Genomic DNA, 25,108 nt, shown 5'->3' on the forward strand with positions numbered 1-25,108 from the left:
AAAGCAGGGCTGCAGACCGCGGGTCCTGCCAGGAACTTACTGAACAAGCTGGGTGCAGATAGTTCAATTCTTTAAAGCATTGATCACTATTAAGATATAGCTTATTAACAGGAAGTCGGTTTCATGTTTCAGAGTAGCAGCCATTCCGAGCTACTGTCACCTCGTCTCTCACAGGATGCTGGCTCCTGAGGCTATTCAGCGTTTTAGCTTCAGCGTTTCTCAGTGAGCATCCCCCCCCCCCCCCTGCACTGTCATGTCAGTTTACTCAGTCGATTGATGTATCCCGCTCTTCCTCCACCCTCCATCCCTCCACACCTCCAGCCAGTAATCGGACTGTCTTGATTTGTCATGTCTTTCAACTAGGCCACATCCTGCTCCAACCTCAGCTGGATATCGCCTGCCAGTTTTAACCCTCCCGCAAGACGCAAGGCCCGTGATGGAAAAAAAAATGGTCTAATGTTTTTGTGTCTCCCACTCTCTTTCTCTCTCGCTCTCTCTCTCTCTCTCCTCTTCCTCACTCATCCAGTACCAGCAGAACCATGTCTAGGACAACGGGAGGCGGTGTCAACGATGTCACGCGCTTCCTGTCGTCGGGGGTGGGGCCAGGGTCTCCCACGTCCAACGTTGTGTTCTCTGCTGCCAGCCAGGCCGACTGGGCAGCTAAACGGCTGGTGTGGGTGCCGTCAGAGAAGCATGGCTTTGAGGTAAACGGGTGTTGTCTGGCCGCCCGTGATAAAAATGTATTTTGGTTTCCATCAAGCACCAACATGTTACTCGATTTGCACCGGATGGGAAGCGACCAAACTAGTTGAATTTCACGGTTAAATGGGGATTAGGTTCACATTCTTGTCCCACATTATCTTAGCATTAATCCAACGGCAAATAAATAGCGCCGACTATGTGTGCGTGAATAAAGGTGTGTCAGCCAGGTGAGTGCAAGGAGCTTCTTTGCGTGCATAAATATGCCCTATTTCCCATGCTGTCCTTTACAACGTCAGATTCATGTAGCTTGTGATGCTTTCTTACGCTTGTAGACCTTGTGACTGTCACAAGACTCTCATCTTAATACTAATTGGTTCCCCTTTTCATTGGTCCGCCCATAATGCGTATTACAAGCTTTCTTTGGCAGATACTGTGGGATGGGAAATATCTCCCTCTCGCTGCCGGACTGCTTGTTATAGAGTTCAGAGAACAGAACAATACTTTCCCTCAGCCCTCTGCTGCTCAAGAGGCCATTGTAGAGACACTGACTTCATTTCATACTCAACATCTGAGACTAACACCACTGGACAAACAGATATTCACATTCATGCAGTATAACGCACACACTCAGTTTTATCATCTGAGCATGGAGTTCAATCTGTGATTAATATACACAAGAAAAGTTAGGCATGAATATATTGTGTGTGTGTGTTGTAAATGTCAAGCAGAAGAAAGAATAAGAGCGAGCGGAACCCCCCTGACCTGGTCGGGGCTGACGTCACCACTTCTTAGACCGACATGGTGACAGGAGAGTTTCTGTCTTCCTCCTTCGGTCACCATCTATTCTTGTCTGCTGTCGAAAACAATGGCCGCTCACACTCCAGAGCTGGATCTCACATACAGCTAATATATTTTCAAGCTTTGCTTCATTTTAAACGCAGACCATCTGGTCCACCGTGGAAGGAAATGATTAGTGTTTTAGCCTTGAAACTACAAATCTATTATCCTGCCACAATCATTGTTGAGAGTCTCCAAAGCAAGGCTGATTTTATTTTCTGCTGTCTATCTAGCAAGTAGCTGCCGCTCTATCCTGTTTTATTTTCAGTCAATGTTACCTTTATTAGATCCATCATCCATTTAAGACTTCTGAGATGCTACCAAACAGCGATTAAATTCACAATAAGGTTTTCAAAAGATCAATTTGTATTTTTGATTGTCTGAGATCGATGTGCTCAGGAAGAATTGCTTGTTAGGTATCTAATTGTGAAATCTTGACTCTAACAGTAACTGCAGAGGTTATGTTTGCCGTGGTGCTTCACGTTTCTTAAGTTTAAAGTGTGTAATGTTGCAATGAACAGAAACTCCGTCCTCCATCATCGGCAGCGCCGTGATTTTTAACCTTCTCTCTGTTTCTGCCCCCAGTCTGCCAGTATTCGAGAGGAGCTCGACGATAAGGTTGACGTTGAGCTGACTGACAGCCGGCGGCGGGTCACGCTGTCCAGGGAGGAGGTGCAGCGGATGAATCCCCCACGCTTCAGCAAGGTGGAGGACATGGCCGACCTGACCTGCCTCAACGAAGCCTCGGTGTTGCACAACCTGAGAGAAAGATACTACTCAGGCTTGATCTACGTGAGTCTATAAAACAATAAATAAAACACACATGGGACATGGTTCCACCACGACGCACACGTTCACCCGAATGCTGGATCAAGAGATTGTGACGTTGCCTACATGCTTGTGTCCGATGGTTACCTCCTCTGGCACGTCCCGGGTAACTGATATGAGCTGGTGAGAGGGGCGAGGAGTCAGTTTGCAGAGTGTGTCATGTGTGTGGTGGCGGCTGGAGGCATCTCAAGTTTCACCTGCAGAAAATATTTGAGTAGATACTGCAGGAATGAAAGTCACAGAGATGTAAGTGGGCTAATTCTGGCCATACACAGGAAGCATATTATGTGTGCATTTAAAACAGCTTTGAGGGATGGATCAAAATGTGACAATTTGGGAATATGTTATAATGATGCATTTAAATATGCCCAAATGTAAAAAAAACAAAACAAATCTGAATGACTTGGTTTGCACGTGGTACATGTGAACGTCTCTGTGTGTTTTCCAGACATATTCAGGGCTCTTCTGCGTGGCGGTGAACCCTTATAAGCACATACCCATCTACACAGAGTCCATCGTGGAAATGTACCGCGGCAAGAAGCGCCACGAGATGCCCCCTCACATCTACGCCATATCAGAGGCGGCCTATCGCAGCATGCTACAAGGTACTCCGTCTTATCCTCAGCTAACCCACACGTCTGCTATCAGCTCAGCCGGCCTGGAACGCGCCTCTGGAACGCGCCTCTGGAACGCGTCCGTGATCTTTGCTCGTGGCGCCGTTCTTTTGTCAAAATGCTGGCTGTTATCAAATTCCTTAAAAGTGAAATCAAACAGAGAAGACGGTGTTTTTCGCAATATTTACAGGTGTGGCAATCCTAGTGATGTATTGATTCAGGGACAGCCTATCAATGTAATTGGTTATTTTTTTCTTCGAGAGAATTCCCAGCAGATTGAGCAATGTCTCTGCCTCAGGGTGTCCTCCTGAGATAGCAGGACGGGGCAGACGAGGCTCTCGGTGTGTTTACCACCCCCTCCCTCCCTCAGGGTAGACTTTGCAGGTGTGTTACTACAGTTTTTAAACCTGTAGGACCTGTATGAATTCTTCAAGACTGAGTGTGTGGGAATCTGGGAAGCCAAATACAAATAAACTCACAAAGAGTGCCCAGCCATCTTTCCACCTACCAGCTGTTGTGTTTTGGTAGCCTGGAGTGACGAGTTGAGCCGGAGACCCGTTTCTTTCCTCGGCGCTAATTATTGAATGAAACACCAAGAATCAACAGTGGTCATAGAGCCTAGTGCGCTTCTGTGCACGCTTAACATGTATCACCATCATGCGCTGAGGCAGAGGCTCCAGGAACACGCCGTGCTCCGTGGACCAAGGTGGAGGTTTGGTGTAACGTGAGACAAACAGTGGCATAAATACATTCCTTGCTCCGCTTCATGACCTGCTGTGTTGCTTTTTTAAAAGACAAATCGTGTGTCAACATGCACAGAATTACTGGCGTTTCACCTGTCAGCTATTTACTAAACCACATCTTCAACAATGGCAGCAATGTAGATGACATCTAATCAGACAAAGATTTTTGAAGGTGCCTGTCTGTCTGCCTGTCTGTCTGTCTGATGGCCTATTTCTCTTTTTTATTCACAGACAGAGAAGATCAATCAATCCTTTGCACGTGAGTACTGACTGCGTTCAGTGTGCATGTGATTACGTTCCAATTTTCAGTTTGACACTGCATGCGTGTGTGTGTGTCTATTCATTTATGTGTCAGGTGTGCTTTTGTGTGTCCTTCGTGTGACTTAATTTGTGCGTCTTCACTCTTACACAATGTATGCAATCACAAATGCAGATACATTCTGATTCTGATTCTGGCTTAATAAATATTATTTATTATTTAAATAGCCATTTCTGTCATCTGTCGCTGAAAAAGCAGGTCTAATGGATCAGGACAGAAAAAGCCTAGTCAGGCCCATAAATTAAAAAAGCATCCTCCTGTTTGTGCTCATGGTTGGTCAACCTGCCTGCTTCCCCTCCCTGCCGCCCATCTCCCTGTCATCACGTATTCCTGCCAGACCTTTCCTGCCATTGTCAAAGTGGGATCCATCTTGAGTCAGACTGTTTGGATGTCTGCTGCTTTTACGTCTCTTCCAGTTGCTATTTTTGCTCCATTGTCGTTCTCTCTCGTCCTAAAACAACAATCCCCACACCTGCTTTCTGTTTAGCCCTCGGCTCTGTTTACTGCTGTGATCAATGTTTCCTTCGGATATGTCATTCATAATTGACAACATATGTGTTTAAGATGGACTATTTTGTACAGAACATAACATTATGGTACATATGTGTGTGTTCCAGAGGCGAGTCTGGAGCTGGAAAAACAGAGAACACCAAGAAAGTCATCCAGTATATGGCGCACGTTGCCTCCTCCCACAAGAGTGCCACTCCGGGTAGGAACAAGGAACTTGTGCAGGTATGTCACAAACGCAAGACTAAAAGAGAGGCAGCTGAAAAATGCATCGTGTAACAGGAGGAGGAGGAGCCCAGAAGGAACATTAATAATTGTGGGGAAGGACAGGAGATCTGGAGACGGTAAAAGGGCCGATACAGGAATTATCAAAATATGAGGATAAGAAACATGAAGGCTGCTGGGAGTAGAAGTAGAAGTTCACACACCTCTGACTGTCCACAGCTCCAGTGCTGTCAGCTCCGTACTTAGCTCAGTGTTGCTCTGGCTGTTGTCTGTGCCATGATTAACCAAACCTCAATCGGAGCATTTCACTTATTCATTTGTACTGAATAATGTTAATGATTATAAGGAAGCTTCCTATTTGTTTGCTTTTACCTCGCCTCTGTTATTCGGTCTTCTGTGTCTACGTTTCCTCAGCAACTTCCTTTCCTCCTGCACTTGTTTTCCCTCCTTCTCTCTTTCCTGCATGCTCAGACGGACGGCTCTAAGTCTCTAACGAGGGGCAGCTCTCTGGTGAACAGGGTGAGTTCGCTCCTGCCTTCTCCTCTGTCCTTTCGTCCTGCCCTTTTTTCTTTGTAATTTTAACTCTATAATGATGCTGGCTAACCAACGGGGTAACTGATAACTCAGTTCTGCAGTTGTTCCTCAGTCAGTGTGCTTGGTCAGGCTCTTATTTGTTGTTGTTGTTGTTATTATGTCTTATTTGTCATTTTTGTTTAATTTGTTACCCCTTTCCTTTTTGATCAGAATGCACACTATGTGAGTATTAAATTATAATTTTGTCTCGCTGTACATTTTGTAAAAGTTGAATGAATGTGAATGGGAGTGGGTGTGACTGTCCTGTGTGTGTGTGTGTGTGTGTGTGTGTGTGTGTGTGTGTGTGTGTTTGTGTGTGTTCAGCAAATAAGCAAGTGCACACAGCTAGATGAGTGTTTTAGTGCGTGTGGTGTATATATACTTTGCTGGGTGTTGTTTCGCTGTAAAAAAAATGTTTTCCCTCTCGCTCTGTGTTTGTGAATCTCACCTTTGGCTGACTGGCATTCCTGAACCTGTTTTATAGGAAAACCACCTCGTGTAGCTAGATCAATGTAGCTGCTGATGTTGCATCAACAGCTGCTGCACTCGCAATGCGACAGCAGCAGTAAAGTAATGCGGCTAGAATCAGCCACTGTGTCCGGTGTGTGATGTCAGAGCTGTTCTTCTGCAGCAGTGATTCTCAACTGACTGTTAGTTGGTGCAGATCATTTTAATAATGTCGTCCGTTAAATTCCACAAATGTAATTTGATATGTGATCGATCGATAGCCGTATTATTGATTGCTTAAATAATGAGGTCTATTACTCCCCATGATGTTGAGAAGCATCTGTTCCTGGTCAGGGAATGGATTTCATTGTGGGTGCAAGGATGCGTCATGCATTCTCTGTTTTGTACACCAGATCATAGCTCCTTCAATTATAGCAGGGTCAAACTCTGAAAGTGTCTTTGATCCTGATATTTGTATCACTATTTTAGCGATGTGATGCTAATCTTCATGTCCTGTCTGTCTTAGGGCGAGCTGGAGAAGCAGCTGCTGCAGGCCAACCCCATTCTGGAGGCTTTCGGCAATGCAAAGACAGTCAAGAACGACAACTCCTCTAGATTTGTAAGAGCAGCACTTTAAACAGATTATTATTTATTATCTTATTAAAACTCTGTGGCCAGTGTCATCAGTGGATCATTTACATGCTGTTTACGAAGAGATGCTTCTCTTTCTTTAGGGCAAATTTATTCGCATCAATTTTGACGTGGCTGGGTACATCGTTGGTGCCAACATTGAAACGTGTATCCTTTTTCAAAGCGATGCCTCATCTACAGGACAATTAAGCAAAAACACATTGATTTGATTGTGACAACGCAAAGTGATGGAACTTGTTTTTGTCATAAGCCGACCCGTGTTAAATTACCGTAAGTATATTATGTTGTAAAAAGTAAAAAGGGTCTATTTCCTCTTGGTACACATAAACTTTAATCACTTTCCTCTTTTTCTTTCTACTCCATTTGTTTATTTGTGTATATTCATGTATTTTATTTGTCCTTGACAAAATATACGTAGACCTCCTTGAAAAGTCCCGGGCCACCCGTCAGGCCATAGATGAGAGGACATTCCACATCTTTTACCAGATGTTGTGTGGTACCTCAGAGGAGACGAAAGGTAAGACAAAAACCGACCATGATAATGAAATGCTGCCATAATGAATAATATTCTCAATTTGATCTTGACTGCAGTTTATCACTTTCCTGTAGACGTTTTGCATTTTTTTCAAACCTAAATCTGCTGTTCTGTCTCGTCCCTTTTTTCTTCACATCATTAGCGGACCTACTCTTAGGAACGGCTGATGAGTACCACTTCCTCACCAGAGGTTCCATCCCTCTTCCTGGCCAGAGTGACTCAGAGAACTTCAACCAGACCATGGATTCCATGGCGATAATGGGCTTTACCAAAGAGGAGTCAGTGTGTAAGAGAGGCGACAGTGATGCGAGTCTGTGATGTGTTTTTTGGGGTGATTTAATCCTTGCTATAAATAAACTTCCCTCTCCCTGTCGGACTTGCTCCTCAGCCATGCTTAAGGTGGTTTCTGCTGTGCTCCAGTTTGGGAACATCTCCTTCATGAAGGAGAAGAGCCAGGACCAGGCCTCAATGCCTGATAACACAGCTGCTCAGAAACTGTGCCATCTGCTGGGCATCAATGTGCTTGAATTCTCTCGGGCCATCCTCACCCCCAGGATCAAAGTGGGTCGAGAGTATGTACAGAAGGCCCAGACGAAAGAGCAGGTACACATTTAGCAAGGTGGACATTTCTAACTGATGCAGATACTCATGTTCCCCTGCAGCCTGTGCCTAACGGCATATCCTTCCCCCTCCAGGCTGACTTTGCTGTTGAGGCCTTAGCGAAGGCCACATATGAGCGCCTGTTCCGATGGCTGGTTCACAGAGTCAACCGAGCTCTAGACCGCAGGCAGAGGCAGGGAGCCTCTTTCATTGGCATCCTTGACATCGCTGGATTTGAGATCTTCCAGGTTTGTTCATGTTATAATGGTTTGTTAATGTGCAGCAGGCGATTTGTTGATTTTTAACGTAAGGTTTTTGACTTTACTCGGAGTTTGTTCTGAAGTAACTGTGTTGAACTGCTGATTATGATAAAGCATTTTGAGCCTGCAAGCTATGTGGGGGGGGGGGGGTTCTCCACGATTTAAAATACACGAGTGATTAATTTAATGACTGTTTGCTTTCCTTTCCTCTGCAGCTGAACTCCTTTGAGCAGCTGTGCATCAACTACACCAATGAGAAGCTGCAGCAGCTCTTCAACCACACCATGTTCATCCTGGAGCAGGAAGAGTACCAGCGGGAGGGCATCGAATGGAGCTTCATCGACTTTGGCCTAGATTTACAGCCCTGCATTGACCTCATCGAAAAACCAGTACTTGCACATTTTTGTGATTATTCATTTTATTTTATTTTTTTACTTTATATTTATTTTACGGTCAAATAATGAGCTTTGTTTAACAATTGTGGGTTAATAGAACAATTTGTGTGACATCATGTGACAGCCTGCTGAACCTGTTCACTCCGGCACACCCACACAGGAATGAAAATGAAGCATGCCAGAGCACAGACCTTGACTCCTCATCACACTTCAGTTCCTCATTGAAGGTTGTTTTTGTCCCTATCTCTGTTAGACTCACCCACCTGGTGTCCTGGCCCTGCTGGATGAAGAGTGCTGGTTTCCCCGGGCAACAGACCGCTCATTTGTAGAAAAGCTGTCTGTGGAACAAGGCAACCATTCGAAATTCTTTCGGTCAAAGCAGCCACGGAGGGAAGCCGACTTCGCCATCATTCATTATGCTGGCAAGGTATCCCACCTTCTCGCACGTGTGAAGTCTGCCATCTTCACCGTGTAAAATAGCCAAGTCAAAAATGTCCCCCCCCGCCACATGTCATGTCTCTCAGGTGGACTATAAAGCGGACGATTGGCTGGTTAAAAATATGGATCCCCTGAACGACAACGTGGCGTCTCTCCTCCACCAGTCATCTGATCACTTTGTGTCAGAGCTGTGGAAGGAAGGTGAGACGGAGTCACTCTTTCATTCATGTCCAGTAAACCTTTAATTCGCGTACTTCATTAAAAATGTGTAAAATTGACCGTTTTTCTCTTCCTTCTCTTCCTTCTGTCACGAAACTATTCTCTCTATCTGCTCTCTCTCTCTCATTCTTCTCCCATTTTGTTCTCACCTGTGTTTGCTTTCCTTCTGTTTATTCTCCTTTCCTCCTTTCCTCCTTTCTTGTCATCAGACATTCAAACTCTTCCTCGTGTCTACTTCTTTGACTCCTATGCCACGCTGCAGGCCAATGGCTCCGACAGTAGGTTTCTCTCCTCCTATGTTTATCACAGTCACGCCCCCCATTCCCAACTCTGCCACGTATTTTTACCTGCCGGCTCAGTTTTTGATTGCTTTGTGCCTTTTTGTGTATGTTTTTTTTAAACGTTATTGCTTGGTGAAAGAGTGAAAGTTATAGTGGCATTGCGATGTTGCTTTTTACATGTTTAATTTGTAATTTGTTTGTAATTCCATTATTTTTGTAGAAGTTTTGTGATTGTAAGCCACACAATTCAATCAGGAACTGACTGGACCCCGATTGTGTGTGTGCATTTTACTGGCCAGTAAGGGTGTATCTCCCGTGACCCACAAATCCATTTTCCGTGTGGGATCGTTTTGCTAGAATTATGATAGTGCTAGTTGTGTAGAGATAGTGATGTGGCTTTAGACTGAAAGGTTTACACCAAAAAGTGTCTGGCAAGCGCTCGCACCACTCCAGTCAATAGACGGTCATTAACCCGACTATGTGTTTTCGTCCAGTGGACAGGATCGTGGGCTTGGACCAGGTGTCGGGAGACAACAGTGGGACGGTCCCTTTCGGAGCAGCAGGACTGAAGACGAAGAAGGGAATGTTCAGGACTGTCGGTCAGCTTTACAAGGAGTCTCTCACTAAGCTGATGGCCACGCTGAGAAACACCAACCCCAACTTTCTGCGCTGCATTATTCCCAATCATGAGAAGAAGGTAAGGCCGGAGGATCAAGGGAACATAGTTGAGTTGAAATCTGGCATTAAAGTGAATTTTCCATTCGTTTCCATTGTCTGCATGTCTTCCTGTCATTCTTCCTCTCTCTTGCTCTCAGGCTGGTAAGCTTTCCCCCCACCTGGTTTTGGATCAACTGAGGTGTAATGGAGTTCTGGAGGGGATCCGCATCTGCAGACAAGGCTTCCCCAACCGCATCCCGTTCCAGGAGTTCAGGCAGAGGTAGGCTCGAGCGAGAAGACATTGCTTTAACCATCTGTCCATCTTACCTCCTCTTTCTCTCACTCGTCCAACACCCACACACTAGTACTAAACGCTTCACACCTGCTAGTGACCCATTTACACTGCTTCAGTGCTCAAATACACGCTAACAAAGTCAAATGTATCTTTCAGATATGAGATCCTCACTCCTAATGCGATACCTCGTGCCTTCATGGACGGCAAACAGGCATCAGAACTTATGGTGAGTCATCATAAACAGCTGGAAACATCATAGCTGTACAATAACTCAAGCCTTTCAGCTGTTTACTGCGCACGTTTCAGATCAGAGCATTGGAACTGGATCACAACCTGTTCAGGGTGGGTCAGAGTAAAGTCTTCTTCAGGGCTGGAGTCCTAGCTCACCTGGAGGAGGAGAGAGACCTGAAGATTACCGACACCATCATACGCTTCCAGAGCGTCTCCAGAGGCTACCTCGCACGCAAGTAAGACAAAAATGATCAGCTGGACAGAAGTACAACAAAGTATTTTCATGTTTTTTTGTACATGATTGAATGATTGACGTGATTTAAGACGAAAGCGTTGACCAGATATGACGTGTAGCGTCTTCATTGGTCTACTAAGTTATGTGGGCGTGTTTTACCAAAAGGTCAATTGATTACTAAATGGAGTCCAGCAGAGAAAATAAAGAGCAAACATCTGTTTTAGTTTAAAACTGATGCCTGATTGATTGTTTCATTGTCTTCACATCTCAGAGCCTTTACGAAGAAGCAGCAGCAGCTGAGTGCTCTGAGAGTGATGCAGCGAAACTGTGCTGCTTATCTCAAACTCAGGAACTGGCAGTGGTGGCGGCTGTTCACCAAGGTACTACATCTACACCAACATAGGCATGATGAATGTACCGTCATCCGTTCTGCAAGCCCCCGCTGACGGGGCTGTGATGTTGTGTTTTTCAGTTCCACTTGCAAAGCAAAAGGCTGTGACAAAAAAAAAGAAAGCGAGGGGTACTTGTTGATGCAGAAAAGATAACGCTCCATATAAGAGCTTATAATGAGCAAAGGCGTTAATTATAAGAAAGACACTCGATTGAGTATTAGAACCTAGCAATATCTTTAAATCCTTGGTGAAGGAAAGTGTATTACATAAATACAGGGAATTATATCAAATGGAATGCAAGAATCCTTTTTTGATCTTGACATATATAATAACAAGTATTGTTTAAGGCAAATAATAAACAAAAAAATAGAAGATAAAAACCTGAGCATCTGTCTCTGTACACACAGGTAAATTCTCTTGTGAAATTGTTAATATAGTGGGCTGAATGAAGGAGCTACACTGTACAGACATGTTTCACGTTTTCCTGTGTTCTTTGGCAACAAGGTGAAGCCCCTGCTACAGGTGAGCAGGCAGGACGAGGAGATCCAGATGAGGGAAGCCCAGCTCCAGAAGGCCAAGGATAGTCTGACTTATGTGGAGCAGAACTACTCAGAGCTGGACAGGAAACATGCTCAGGTAAACAGACCTCCCCCTGGTTCTGCTCCTCATCCACCGTTCTGCTCTGAGCCAGTGCTTTGCATCGGTCCCTCTGCTGCTCCACATGGTAGCTGTTGGAGGAGAAGGCAGTGCTGGCTGACCAGCTGCAGGCGGAGGCGGAGCTGTTTGCGGAGGCAGAAGAGTTGAGGTCCAGGCTGGCGAGCCGCAAACAGGAGCTGGAAGAAGTGCTGGCTGAGATGGAGGCTCGACTGGAGGAAGAGGAGGACAGAGGTGTGCAGCTGACTAATGAGAAGAAGAAGATGCATCAGAATATACAGGTACGTACAAGTGTGTAGATTCGGCTGGATATATTATAAAAACAGAAGAAAATATGTCATTTGTTTTATAAAAGCATTTGTGCCCTGTGTTATTAAATCTTCTCTCCTCGTCAGGACTTGGAGGAGCAATTAGAAGAGGAGGAGAGTGCCCGACAGCGCCTCCTATTGGAGAAGGTTACCCTGGAGACCAAAGTGAAGAGTCTGGAAACTGACCTGCTGAATGCAGTGGAGCAGAGAGACCGACTGAGCAAGGTGAGCGTCCCATACACATAACACTTAATTATCTCCTGTGTATTCTGTCACTGATCTAAGAGCAGCCCACACATTCAGCATGTACTTATGTATGTTGATATTAAAAGAATGTGTTTGTTTTTTTTTAAATACAAGTTTATGTTCCTCTATGAACAGGAGAAGAAACAGTTTGAGGAGCGTCTGAGTGAAGTCACTGATCAGCTCACTGAGGAAGAGGAGAAAAGCAAAAGTCTGCACAAACTCAAGAACAAACAGGAAGCCGTCATCGCCGACCTCGAGGGTAGCTGTCCAAATGCCATTACACAGTTATCCTAGCCATATTCCACACTTTCTATTTTGTGATCAGTCCTTTGGGATTTGATTTTATGCTGTGAAAATTGGTGAATCAACTTTTATTTGAATTTTGATTGAAGAAGATGCATTCATTTTATTCTTCATTCCAATGCATTCCACGGAAAAAAAAATGTTTCTCACAAATGAGTGACTCACTCAACCTTGTCTCAATATTTATGACCTCTGAAAACGATTGTGTGCAGAGCGACTGAAGCGTGAGGAGCAGGGTCGCCTTGAGCAGGAGAAGATGAAAAGGAGAATGGAGAACGAGTCGGTGGAGACCCAGGAGCAGCTGTCGGATCTAGGCATGTTGACTTCTGACTTGAGAGGCAGTCTGGATCAGAAGGAGAAGGAAATCGCCACCTTGCACGGCAGGTGAGACGCAGTGACACGTGTAAAATGTTGTCATAGATATTTACAGCCCTCCTCCTTCAAAATGATTGTTTTTTTTTTCCTCTGTTTTCTGTCAGGTTGGAGGAAGAAGGAGCACGACGTTCCGAAGCTCAGAGGGCACTGAGGGAGGCCATGTCCCAGGTGTCTGAGTTGAAGGAGGAAGTGGATAATGAACGCGGGATGAGGGAAAGGGCGGAGAAACAGAGGAGAGACCTGAGCGAGGAGTTGGAAGCTTTGAGAACTGAACTGGAGGACACTCTGGACACCACGGCTGCACAGCAGGAGCTACGGTAAAGAATGATGCAAGCATAAATGACCGGGAAATTTCGATGTGGAAATTGATAAAATCACATTTTGTGATCAAGACTGAAAGGATGTTGCAATTAAAGATAGAAGAATAAGGGAAAATCGTATTTGAATATTTTTGCAACCCCTCTGACCTTTGACTTCCTCCATCTGTTCAGGTCTCGTCGCGAAGCAGAGCTGCATGACCTCCACAGGTGCGTTGAGGAGGAGACTCGCCACCATGAGACTCAGCTGTCAGAGCTCAGAGTTAAACACAGCACTGCCATAGATGGCCTCCAGGAACAGCTTGACAATAGCAAGAGAGTAAGAGGAGCAGACATGCTTTCAAAAATACGTATCCTTTTAACGTCCTGCCACCATCGCTCATCACAATGGCCCATTTGCTTTCAGGCACGTCAGTCCCTGGAGAAAGCCAAGACGGTGCTGGAGGAAGAGAGGCAGAATCTGATGTCTGAGCTGAGGAGCCTCCAAGCGGGACGCACAGAAAGTGACAGAGGTCGCAAGAGGGCCGAGAGTCAGCTGCAGGAGCTCGGCGCTCGCCTGGCTCAGGCTGATAGAGAGAGGGAGGACAGGGAAGAGCGAGCGCACAAGCTACAGGTGCAAAGGAAAACGAACACACTGATAACAAATTCACGTGGAGGTTATTAGTCAGCTGTTCTCTCAGGTTTTGATTGGTTCCGTCTTGTGTTTCTTCTGTCTTTTTTTCAGTGTGAGATTGAAAGCCTTTCCGGCAATTTGTCCTCCAGTGACACAAAATCGCTCCGTCTCTCGAAAGAGGTCAGCAGTCTGGAGAGTCAGCTGAATGATGCAAAGGTAACGCATTCCTCACACACCAGGGTTCGGTCAGATAAAGCTTCCGCCACTTGAATTCAGTTCATTAAAAAAGATGTTATGAAGAAGAGGCTTCTGTCTCTTTGCAGATATCAGGCTTTGTTGGCCCTCATTTCTCTTTCATTCTCTCAGGAATCGCTGCAGGAGGAAAACCGGCAAAAGATGGCTCTTGGCTCAAGGTTGCGATCTCTGGAAGAGGAGATGAATGGACTGATGGAAAGACTTGAGGAGGAGGAAGAGAGAGCTAAAGAGTTGACCCGGCAGATCCAGACTCTCACCCAGCAGGTAGAACAGAGACCTCTGCAGGTCTCATCTCTCTAAAATAAATTTTAATAACTTAATTTGTGTCAAATGTTTCTCCCTGCTCCGCCCCTGCAGCTGTCAGAACTCCGAAAGCAGTCGGACGAGGTGAACACTGCTGTGGAAGCCGGAGAGGAGACGCGCAGGAAACTCCAGAGAGATCTGGACGGTACCGTCCAGAGGGAGCGACAGCGGGAGGAGGAGAAGGAGAGAGTGGAGAGACAGAGGGAGCGGCTCAGGGAGGAGATAGAGGACATGACGCTTGCTCTGCAGAGAGAGAGGCAGAACTGCATGGCGCTGGAGAAGAGGCAGAAGAAGTTTGACCAGGTCCAAACCTCATCAGTTTGATTGCGTGCAAAATAATTGGAGGAAGGCTTCTTGAAACGTCTTTCCGTGACTGTGAAATTTTGATCTCCTTCACGCCCTCAGTGTCTGGCAGAGGAGAAGGCAGTGAGCACTCGGCTGGCAGAGGACAGGGACAGAGCAGAAGCAGACAGCCGAGAGAAGGAGACCAAATACCTAGCGCTGTCCCGAGCCCTTCACGTAACCTAACAGAGCGCCGTCAAGAATGTTGTCGTATGTCAATCTGCTGTCACGCTGTGTAATCTGTGTGTGTGTGTGCGCGTGTGTGTGCAGGAGGCCCAGGACCAGAGGGAAGAGCTGGAGAGGGCCAACAAGCAGCTCCGTCTGGAAATGGAACAACTCGTCAACCAGCAGGATGACGTCGGCAAAAACGTAAGAGTCTTCCACCTGGGACTACTTTCTCCGTCTCAGTTCCCCACGAGTCAGCGCCTCATATCTGCTGTTGTGTCAGGTCCACGAGCTGGAGCGGACCCGCAGGTCCTTAGAAACGGAAGCCCAGAGCCTGCGCGTTCACACGCAGGAGCTCGAGGAGGAGCTGTCGGAAGCAGAGAACGCCAGGCTCAGGCTGGAGGTCACCCTGCAGGCACTCAAGGCTCAGTTTGAAAGAGAAATAAGCGCCAGTGAGGAAAAGGGAGAGGAGAAGAGGAGAGCACTCAGCAAGCAGGTTAGAGGAAATTACAGAGGGTTTTTTATTTTATTTTATTTTGCTGCACCTGTCTTTCTTCATCACTTACGATGTTTCTTGTATCCTCCTCCCTACGCCAGACAAGGGAGTTAGAAATACACCTGGAGGAGGAGAGGAGTCAGCGGTCTCAGGCTGTGTCATCCAAGAAGCAGCTAGAAGCCGAACTGCAGGAGGCCGAGACCCAAGTGGAGACAACCAGCCGCGGAAAAGAGGAGATGGTGAAGCAGCTGCGGAGACTGCAGGTAGAACACGAAACCTTTTTTATGCATAAAAATATATTTTATGGACCTTTGAACTGCCTGTATTAAAAAAAATAATAATAATGAATCACAGGGTCAAATGAAGGAAGTTCTGCGTGAGTTAGATGAGTCAAAGCTGTCACGAGAGGAAGTCATCGCACACTCGAAAGAAAGTGAAAAGAAGATCCAAACTCTGGAAGCAGACGTCCTGCAGCTGACGGAGGTTTGTGAAATTCATTGAAATAAACCAGAGGAGGTGAAATGCTTTCAACATGGCATGAATTACCCTTTAACCCCGGCCTGCATCCATTTGTAGGAACTTTCTGTATCAGACAGGCAGAAGAGACAAGCTCAGCAGGAGAGAGACGAGCTGGCCGATGAGATGGTCAACAACAACTCTGGAAAGTTAGTTATGACTTCACCTCAGTCCTACGCTGCTAACCAGAAGACTGTAGGTAAGGTGGCTGCCACTAAAACGATATGCATGTCCAGGATGGCCCTGGGTGAAGAGAAGAGGAGGCTAGATTCACGAATCAATCAGCTGGAAGAGGAGCTGGAGGAGGAGCAGACTAACTCCGAACTCCTGGCGGAGAGGCATAGGAAGATGGCGCTGCAGGTACGGAGGGATATGCCCGCACATTTAAAGACTCCAGGGGATGCTTGTGGGCTCACGTCGTTCTTGCTGCTCTGCTCACGGTCCAGGTGGAGACCCTGACGGTGCAGCTGCAGGGAGAGAGGACTCTGGCCCAGAAGGCAGAAGTGGCTCGGGAGCAGCTGGAGAGGCAGAGCAAGGAGCTGAAGACCCGGCTGGGGGAGATGGAGGGAGCAGTGCGGGGCAAGCACAGGCTCAGCGTCGCCGCCCTTGAGGCCAAGATAGAGTCAATGGAGGAGCAGCTGGAGCAGGAGAGACAGTGAGAGATAAACGCACAATGGTAGAAATATGTGCTTCAAATGTGTGATTCAAGAATAAATGATTACAATAAAATGGCATGATGATGGGCTGGGGTGGATTTAGGCTACCTCAAGTCCATCACAACGTCCTGCGTTTTGACATTTAAATGTCTTAAACGGCCAGAACGCTTGTTGAGTTTTCTAATCAACAAAGCCAGAAAAACCTGTTTCCATTTCATTGCCTGTCGGAATAACTCCTGGGAGAGAGTCGGAATACAAGGAAGGAAGTGAGCGAATGTGAATAAGCATAGCTTTTCTGCCTCACTCAAAAATGCTGGACCACAGCCTTGTAAGACCTTCACTACCATCTAGCATAACGCCCATGAACACGGTTCACATGCGTTGTTTCACTTTGAGGGATGTCTTTGGTTTTTTACGCTGAACTTTATATCTGTCAGGGAACGAGCTCTTGCCAACAAGCTGGTGCGGAAGACAGAGAAGAAACTGAAGGAGGTGATGTTGCAGTCCGAGGATGAGAGACGACATGCAGACCAGTACAGAGAACAGGTATGAAAATTAACCCCTTAAAAAAGAAGAGCATGTGCAGAATAGTATAACCATAGCAAGAGCATTAAATAATAATCTAACGGGAGTCAGTTCATTTGTTGTTCTAGTTCTGCTCCCGGGGCACAAAGACGGCGTTAAAAGATCATCCTAAAATGAACGGTTTACCAGTTCAGTTATAATCTTTCTCTCTCTGTTGGGAAGGTGCAGCGCATTCCACTCTAAAAAATAAATCCCTCAGCCACAGTGGACAGACTAACTCCTCCTAGAATACCATCTGTGCCAATCTGCCGGGTTTAGTCTGACTCCTGATCCATATCACTCCTTCTCTCCATGACTAATCTCTTCTTCTTTACATCTGCTCTCTCATCATGCTCACCTCTTCCTTTCAACCTTTGCCGCCCCGCTCACAACCTCTGCTGCTGTCCCCCCCCCCCCCCCCCTCCATCACTCCCCTGTTCTCTCCTCCCTCCCCTACTCCTCCAGTTGGATAAGTCGATGATCCGCCTGAAGCAGCTGAAGAGGCAGCTGGAGGAGGTCGAGGAGGAGAACTCTCGCTCCAACGCCCAGAGGAGGAAGCTGCAGCGGGAGCTGGAGGAGCTCAGTGACGGCGGTCAGACCATGACGCGAGAGATCACCTCTCTCCGCAACCAGCTCAGGTAAACACAGAGGAGTAGGCGTGTGCGAGCGTGTTCTGTGTACGATTCACCATTTGTTGTTTTCTTTGTCTTTATTTCCCTCATTAACTTTATGTTATTTGTTTTGGTTTTGTTTGTTTTTTGTTGCATCCAATTGTGTCCATCTAACACTGACAAACTGTCCATCCGTCTCCGTAAAACCGACACTCAGCATCCCTGATTGGAAAACAGATAAGTAGGTCACTGTGTGTGTCCTGTTTTTATTACTTGTATCTGTCTGTGTGTGTGGAATGATGGAAGCCGAATGTTCGTTTTTATGTTTATGGCTCTCTCGTTACTTAAGTCAATTTACAGAAAATGGATTGGAATCTATTAATTATCAGGTATTTATCAACTGAAAAATGCAAACAAATATTTGTTGCTCTGTTTTTCTTCTCTTTTTTCTGTCTTCACAATTAATCCTTGAAGGTTAAATCTGAAGCAACCGGACTTCTGCTCTGTTCTTCAAACTCTAAGTAGACGTTGCCCAGATTCAACCTTCAAGGGTCACCATGACCTTGATGACTGAGAAACTCCGAAAACATGTTGCCTCTGTTTTATGACACGTTTTCTACTAAAAGAAATGAGTTATCGGTAATTAAAATTAAAAACATTGCAGTTAGAGAAAATAAATTTGACCATGTATCTAATTTTTAAAATACTGAAGACGCTTCTTCATGAATTAATAGCATCTGGGTACTAATAAGTCTAAAAAAAGTGCTCTATGTCTACAATAATTTTATTTTTCAAAATCAAGTGTTACTCAAACCTGAGCCTCTTTAAACTTGAAGTTGATCTTGCTGTAACTCTGTCTCTGCTCTCGTCCAGGCGGGCGCCGTTACCCCTGATGATGCGTGGACGCAGAGCGCTGGTTGACGACCTCTCTCTAGAGAACTCTGACTCGGAGGACCCCCCTGCATCACCGACACCCTCCTCCGGGCTCCCAGGGACCCCGACCCCCTCCTCTGAACACAGCCTGGACCCTCCGCCGCCCTACAGTGTCAACAACACCATGGCACACACATAGATTCAGTTACGTGTGTCGCGCGCGCACACACACACACACACACACACACACGCTCACACACAGACAAACGCACAGTCACATCTGCCTACTTCATAAGCATAAGTATAGAATAACAAACTTTAGGATGCATACACTGGACCTCGAACTAACTGAACCTGATTGAAAAATAGAAAGTGTAAAAATGAGATTTTACAAAAAGGTGACTGGAATTGATTTTATAACGACTTGTGACGTGAAACCAACGTAGACTGTAGATTTTTAAATCTCTGTAATGCACTTCTGAGAATCTAAGCTCGGAATTTTTAGGGTTAAGTGAATTATTATCAATTAATTTCATGATGCTGTACAATGATTCTAGCGCAGAAACACTATGTCGGTAATGTCTTTTACATTTGGGAAGTATTTTAGTACTAAGCCATGTTTTCGCCCTTTGATGAGGATGTACAATCAGATTTCACAAAGGGCTGCTGCAGGGTGGAAGTACTTCTAAAGGTGTGAAGACAATCTGCATACAAGTTACATAAAGTAGTTACTGTAAGAAGACAAGTCAAACACATGCGTGGAACCAGCAGTTCATCTTTTTTTACAAGCATGTGTTCAGAGCAAAAGTGATTTGTGACATTTTCATGTCAATTTAAAAAAAAAGGACAAATGAGATACTTGGGATTATCCAGCAAACGGACGAAAAAAGAAATGGCAATTAGTAATCCCCATTTAATAAAACCCTTAACAGAAATGGTAGATCCTTAGTCGGGTGGCATGTTGATCTCATTCTCATTTAATTTGTCAAAATTGTGACACAAACCACTGATGACAAAAAAAGCAGCCTGCGTGAAGCAAAGCTGCAATGAAGCGGCGTTAAATGCTAAATCTTGCTTCTGTAGACTAGAAACGGTATGTTGTTGAACAAAGTAGTAGGACGTTAGATTAACTCCGGTTTGAACGTATCAACTCAGATTTGACTTATTTATGTCTAATGTGAACCTAAGTTATTGACCACTGGTTACTTTCTGCACTCCAGCTGGTGAGGGAGATCAGTCGGGATATTTCTGCCCCTCCCGGTCGTTCTGGTTCAGAGTTTGCCGTTCCAGTCAGTGTCCCAGCATCAGGCCTCAGATAAGGACTAATGGTTAACTGGTTTCAGGTTCTGACACAGCAACATAAATAAAAACTCCCTGTGAAGAACTGCATGAATTGATCTTTTTGTTCAGAGCAGAACAATCTCTTTTGTCTTGTTAGGCTGATGAATCCATCGTGTTTTTTATTTGATCTCTAGTACATTCTAATTTTTGCTTTTTACCGAGTAACTGCACATTATTGACCAAACGGTTGGCATATGGATGAGAAAAAGGGATTTATGAGTGTAATAAATGTAGAGTAGCCGTAGAATAGATTAGTAGACGGGATCTGAAGCTGTTGAGAGTATTCTATTGTCCTCCAGCTACTCTACTAGAGTACTACTATTCTACTTCACAGTTACGCTCACAGTTCCTGTGCAGTAGAAAGTAGAATTAATGAACACTTAGATTCAGAGCATTTTCAGAAACTAGTAGTATTAGATTAAGAAATGACAATGGCGGCAATGAATGATTGAGGAAAACATTTTTATTATGCAAGTGGTAAGACAAACAAAAAGTTGATTTCACCTTTATTCTGGCTATCAACTCAACATGTCAGACGGGAGCCTGGTGGCTACGCTGCGAGAACCTGGTCAAATCTGAATCATTTTAAGTTTAGTAAGCTTCTTCACTATCTTGCTGAGATTTAGATGAGAAGCTCAGTACCACATATCTCTGTTAAAAAAATGAAGCCACAGGAAGGCTGAAGCTGCCCGAGGAGCTCTCTGACAAAGCAAACCGCCATTTGTCACACTTAACCCTTTCCTTTCATTGTTCTCCCCATGTCTTTGCCACCGCATTTTAGAGATTAAACTCACAAAATCACTATATATATATATATATAGAGAGAAATGTAAAACTATTCCTTCATATTATAAAGAATGTCACCGGCACTTTCAGTTCCAACGTAACCAACATAACTTTCATGTTTAAAATCATACCACCAGTGACCGTTACCGTGATCAGTAATCCTGCCCGTGTTTACCGATTGCTCTTCCTCCCGGTCAGATGAACAAAGATAATGGATCGATATCGATTCTTTTCCACTACACCGGGTTCACCATGAGTCACTTTGTAGCAGGTGAACAAAGTTCACGCCAGCCGGGTCCCATAGAGGGGTCTGACTTCTGACGACGTATATATTTGGCACCCCCATTAATGGATTTTCTTTCTTTCCTTGTGTATAATGTTTTTATTTCAGCAATAGGCAGGAGGGGTATTGTTTGACACTTTGTTTTGTAAGATTCTGTTTAAATGCTGCACTTTATGGTGACCAGTGGAAATAAACACAGCCGGACGATTTGCCAGTGCAGCGTCTGGCCGTAATTATCTGGAAGAGGTCGATGTTACATTAAAAGCCAAATGAGCTAGCAGAGCGTGTCGTCACAGCTGAGCCGTTACCGTAAATGTTACGATCCCAGAATGTCATGTTAACGTCTAAACGGCTACTTTGTCCTCGATGGACCAAACTCTGAGGACACGCGGGTTGAACTGCTGCAATGAGAACAGGCCTTCTCTGCTCCTCTGTAGAAAGAGACGAGCCTGATGCTCCTCAAGGTGTACATTTTGACTTGAAACATTTTAGGAAAAATGTGTTTTATTGTTTTAGCCTTTTTTTTAATTTTGTTTTGTTAATGATGCTTGTAATTATAAAACATCTGTCTGGGGTTAACTTTAAAATATGCCGTTGGTTTTGATCTTTGCGCGTCTGTGTGTTTCTTTGAGTTTTGGCCATACACACCGCATGCTCACACACTAGTACTGTATAGTTCTGTACTCGAGTACAAAAATACTGACATTTTCAGCGCAGGACTACTGTTAATGTAGTAGTTTTTATTGCAGTATATTGTGATATCCAATGATATTACCTGAATAATTCAATATTTATATTACTAACACATTAGAACATCGTTTAAACCACATACACCTGTTTATTGACATTTAATAATTGTACATTTCATGTTACGCAATAATATCACTGTGATTCATCCGTGGTCAAACAAGTGAATGAATGAAGGTGCACATCACAAAAAGCTGCTGCAGAAAGGCCAGACTGTCAAAACAAAATTATTACCCCATCAAATCATGAGGTTCAAACATTTTGAAGAACAAGATGTCAGAACAAGCTTAATAGACTCTTTCCTATAAATGCCCAGCCTTCCTTCTAAATGTGTCAGGTTGTGTTTTTGTAATCCAGTTTTACACACAACTCAACAGACACCAGTGAAAACATGACCTTCCTCCCGGGGCTGACCTCAAAGCATGATGGGAGGTATTTTCCTAGCAATCTGGTGTCCTGTCCTTTAAGATATCAGTGAACAGCCAGTCGGCCTCACACAGCGGCGTTGCTATGGAGCGATGCTCAGGATTAAGAAGCGGGACCGAGAATGATTGAGCAACGCCCTCAAACAGCGTGATGTTTTGGTTGCTCAGCATGCAGGGACTCTGTCCCTGATCCTGCTGCTGTGACTGCAGCTCAGACATATCATAGTCCCAGCTGATCAATGTCGGGGGCTGGTTTTGGGTACCTTGAGACATCTTAAAATCTGTCTCTTCATTGTCTTCCCTTCCATGTCGGAAGGGGTTTATGGCCGATTCCTGAACTCCATCTGGACATCTTCGTCCATATTCGTATCTGTTCGCACTCTCCTCAGAATATAGATCCTCCATCTCAGAATTCATGCAGCGGATCTTTTCTGTCAGACTTTCTGACTGATCAGCAAATGCAACGTTATCAGCACCAGCATCGCTTTGGCGTGCGCAGATACTTTCAAAATAGGCCTCTACGTCCATGAAGGCTCCTATGTCTTTACTACCAGCACTAAAAAGATCAATCATATCTGACTCTTGTGAGAAATCGCAAGAGTCAAAAAACAATGGACAACACCCTGGAGAGAAGACAGGGGAGACGTCCATCGTTTGGATGACCTGGCGGACACTGGGATCTTGTGGAGTTGTTTGAGAGTTACCCGAGAGGATGTCGGCAGACTTCAGCTGGATCTCGTCGTTACGCTCAGCGTGATGAACACGATGATCCGTCCGCTGATGGTCCTTCGGAGATCTAGCTGATGAAGATTCAACCAATCTGTGATTTGGATTCTCATTTTTCTGTCCTGTGTCGTAGGCATCGGTAAGCTGGGGTTCGGGGCGTTGGTTCAAAAGGCGTTCTGAGTCTGACTGCTTCTTTTCCATCGAACCAGCACAGCTATCTCGGCTGGACTTTGGGACGCCGTCAGCACCGGGGTGAACACCGCCTTTATCTGGATCCTTGAGATAACCGCCTCCGGAGGGGACATCTGACCGGTCAGGAGTCTCTGGCTCTTGTGATGACATGGAGGAAGTGTTTTTCCCATCCTCCTTAATGTGCAGAGCAGATGCTAGCTGGTGGTTTGCTGCTTCTATGTCTGCTAACTTCCTGTTGAGAGAGACGGACAGATGAAGAAAACAATAAATCCAATGAGCAAGGAAAGTTGCTCGTCTATTTCTTCACCGTGATGTAAAACAAAACTTATACCACTATCTTATCGATGCATTAAGTATAAAACTACAAGCTACAGGAAATTACAGAAGAAAATGACAAGCGTTTTACAGGACCGGTTCTTAGCCATCAACTTTAGGACCTTTAATCCAATGTTTCCCCCCTGTTTGGATAATTTATGCTAAGATAAAAATGGTGACTGTAAATTCATATTCATAGTATAAATACCAGAATTATTTTGCTGATATGTATTAAACTTTGGAAAAGAAACTGCATTATCTAAAAGTACATTTTGAAGGATTTTCAGAGTCAAATAATTTTTGGAAAAAATAAGCATAGACAATTTTGTGTTAAATAAATCTTTAGGTGTCTGTACCGCACCTCTGAATCATGTTGTGCAGGAAGCGACGATGGTTGACCTGCCGTTTGGACCGTCGGTTCTTCCGAGGCCTCTGGAGGGTTCTCATCATGTGACCTGCGGCTGAGGTTACAAAGGTGTAGAGGTCACAGGCCCATGGGAGCCCTGGGTCCAACGCAGGATGCATGTCCTACAGAGAGACGGTAGGAGACACGGGGGGACTAAAGAGTGAAACAAAGAGGGACAGTCCTCGGGAGCCGATGTGTTGATGGTTAATACTGTGCTGAAATCTGTGCTGAGTAACTGAACATGTAAAGAAAATAAAAGGTGCATGAATTTATGTATACAATTATATGAAAAAAAAACATTATTTGTGTATTTGCTTTCAAGCTGATGTTAAATTAAGTGGAGATTGTTGTTTTGTCTATACCACAGAAAGGAAATTAATTTAAATTAATTAAAATATTTACTATTAAATTACTAAAAAAAACAAGCAACTAAAAGGTGTGTCGTGCAAATATTGCAAACATGTCAAATGCAGAGAAGCTGGAGAAGTAAATGATCTGCATGCATTAAAGATATTACCTGTAGTTGCATTTACAGTAAGGAATTGCATTACACACTTTAACTGTTTACATCTACTCTTGTTCTGTTTCTGTAGAAAATGCATCTATAAAATGGGTTTACCTTAGTCCTCCTCTCTCCTCTTCTTGTTTCTTCCTACAATCTGCTCTGAAGTCTCACGTTGGTGGACTGGGCTGCTTCAGAGGGAGGTGTGGTAACTAAGTCTATGTGTGTGTGTGTGTGTGTGTGTGTGTGTGTGTGTGCAGCAAATTAAGTCAAGTGACGTGACTGCTCAATACAAATGTGCAAATACTCTTTTTTTCAGCAGTATAAATGAAAGGCAACTTGATAAATTGATAACAGGAGAGGAAATGGGACACAATGGGAGGTTCTGAAAAGAAGGGCAATTATCAGAGAAGTCGGCTGCTTGTGGAGGTGTGGGCACGCTCCTCATTGTGTGCCTCGCTAAAGGCAGCATGCTGAATCCTGGGAGACACGAGGCATTTAAAAAGCCCTTAATTGATCGGTTTAAACTCTGGCCCTCATTATCAAATTCTCAGAGGAAAGAGCGAAGGCGGTTGCTACTGGCTTTAATTGAGCTTTGCAATTCAAATGTGCACCCGCTTAGCACAGAGTTTTAAGCACCTATTGCAGCAGGAGGGTGAATGAAGCCTGGCTTTTATCTAACATGCGAGAAAGTGAAAGGATATACAGGAATAAAAATAAAATGAAGGTTCTTTAATTGTGGTTTCTACTACTTTATTCTTGACTTGAATCCACACCAACATATTCATATATTTAGATTCCTTC

At 44.8% G+C, this 25,108-nt stretch overlaps 1 protein-coding gene across 1 annotated transcript; it reads left to right on the top strand.

The window, feature by feature from the left end:
• The first annotated feature begins 539 nt into the window (after positions 1-539).
• Positions 540-18,780, top strand: myh14 (myosin, heavy chain 14, non-muscle). Its single transcript, XM_068760562.1, has 44 exons — positions 540-704; positions 2,125-2,331; positions 2,816-2,972; positions 3,956-3,983; positions 4,661-4,775; positions 5,247-5,294; positions 6,322-6,414; positions 6,530-6,593; positions 6,865-6,963; positions 7,124-7,267; positions 7,370-7,584; positions 7,677-7,829; positions 8,057-8,230; positions 8,490-8,663; positions 8,761-8,875; positions 9,103-9,171; positions 9,669-9,871; positions 9,990-10,111; positions 10,283-10,352; positions 10,433-10,593; positions 10,864-10,972; positions 11,489-11,620; positions 11,713-11,919; positions 12,034-12,171; positions 12,328-12,451; positions 12,708-12,879; positions 12,975-13,187; positions 13,362-13,506; positions 13,594-13,800; positions 13,912-14,016; positions 14,167-14,319; positions 14,413-14,661; positions 14,764-14,877; positions 14,971-15,069; positions 15,149-15,361; positions 15,463-15,624; positions 15,716-15,844; positions 15,938-16,026; positions 16,114-16,237; positions 16,324-16,532; positions 16,971-17,079; positions 17,563-17,735; positions 17,926-17,949; positions 18,582-18,780. Exons 1-44 carry the CDS (start codon positions 540-542, stop codon positions 18,778-18,780), a joined length of 6,174 nt encoding a protein of 2,057 aa, XP_068616663.1.
• The last annotated feature ends 6,328 nt before the right edge of the window (positions 18,781-25,108 follow it).

This window comes from Brachionichthys hirsutus, chromosome 3 (genome assembly GCF_040956055.1).
Source record: "Brachionichthys hirsutus isolate HB-005 chromosome 3, CSIRO-AGI_Bhir_v1, whole genome shotgun sequence".
Lineage (NCBI taxonomy): Eukaryota > Metazoa > Chordata > Actinopteri > Lophiiformes > Brachionichthyidae > Brachionichthys > Brachionichthys hirsutus.

Excerpts from the sequence above, each read along its gene's own strand:
- myh14 (XM_068760562.1), top strand. The coding sequence starts at position 540 with ATGTCTAGGACAACGGGAGGCGGTGTCAACGATGTCACGCGCTTCCTG. Across the intron at positions 6,415-6,529 it reads ACGACAACTCCTCTAGATTT|GGCAAATTTATTCGCATCAA; the intron begins GTAAGAGCAGCA and ends CTCTTTCTTTAG. Across the intron at positions 15,845-15,937 it reads ACGTCCTGCAGCTGACGGAG|GAACTTTCTGTATCAGACAG; the intron begins GTTTGTGAAATT and ends ATCCATTTGTAG.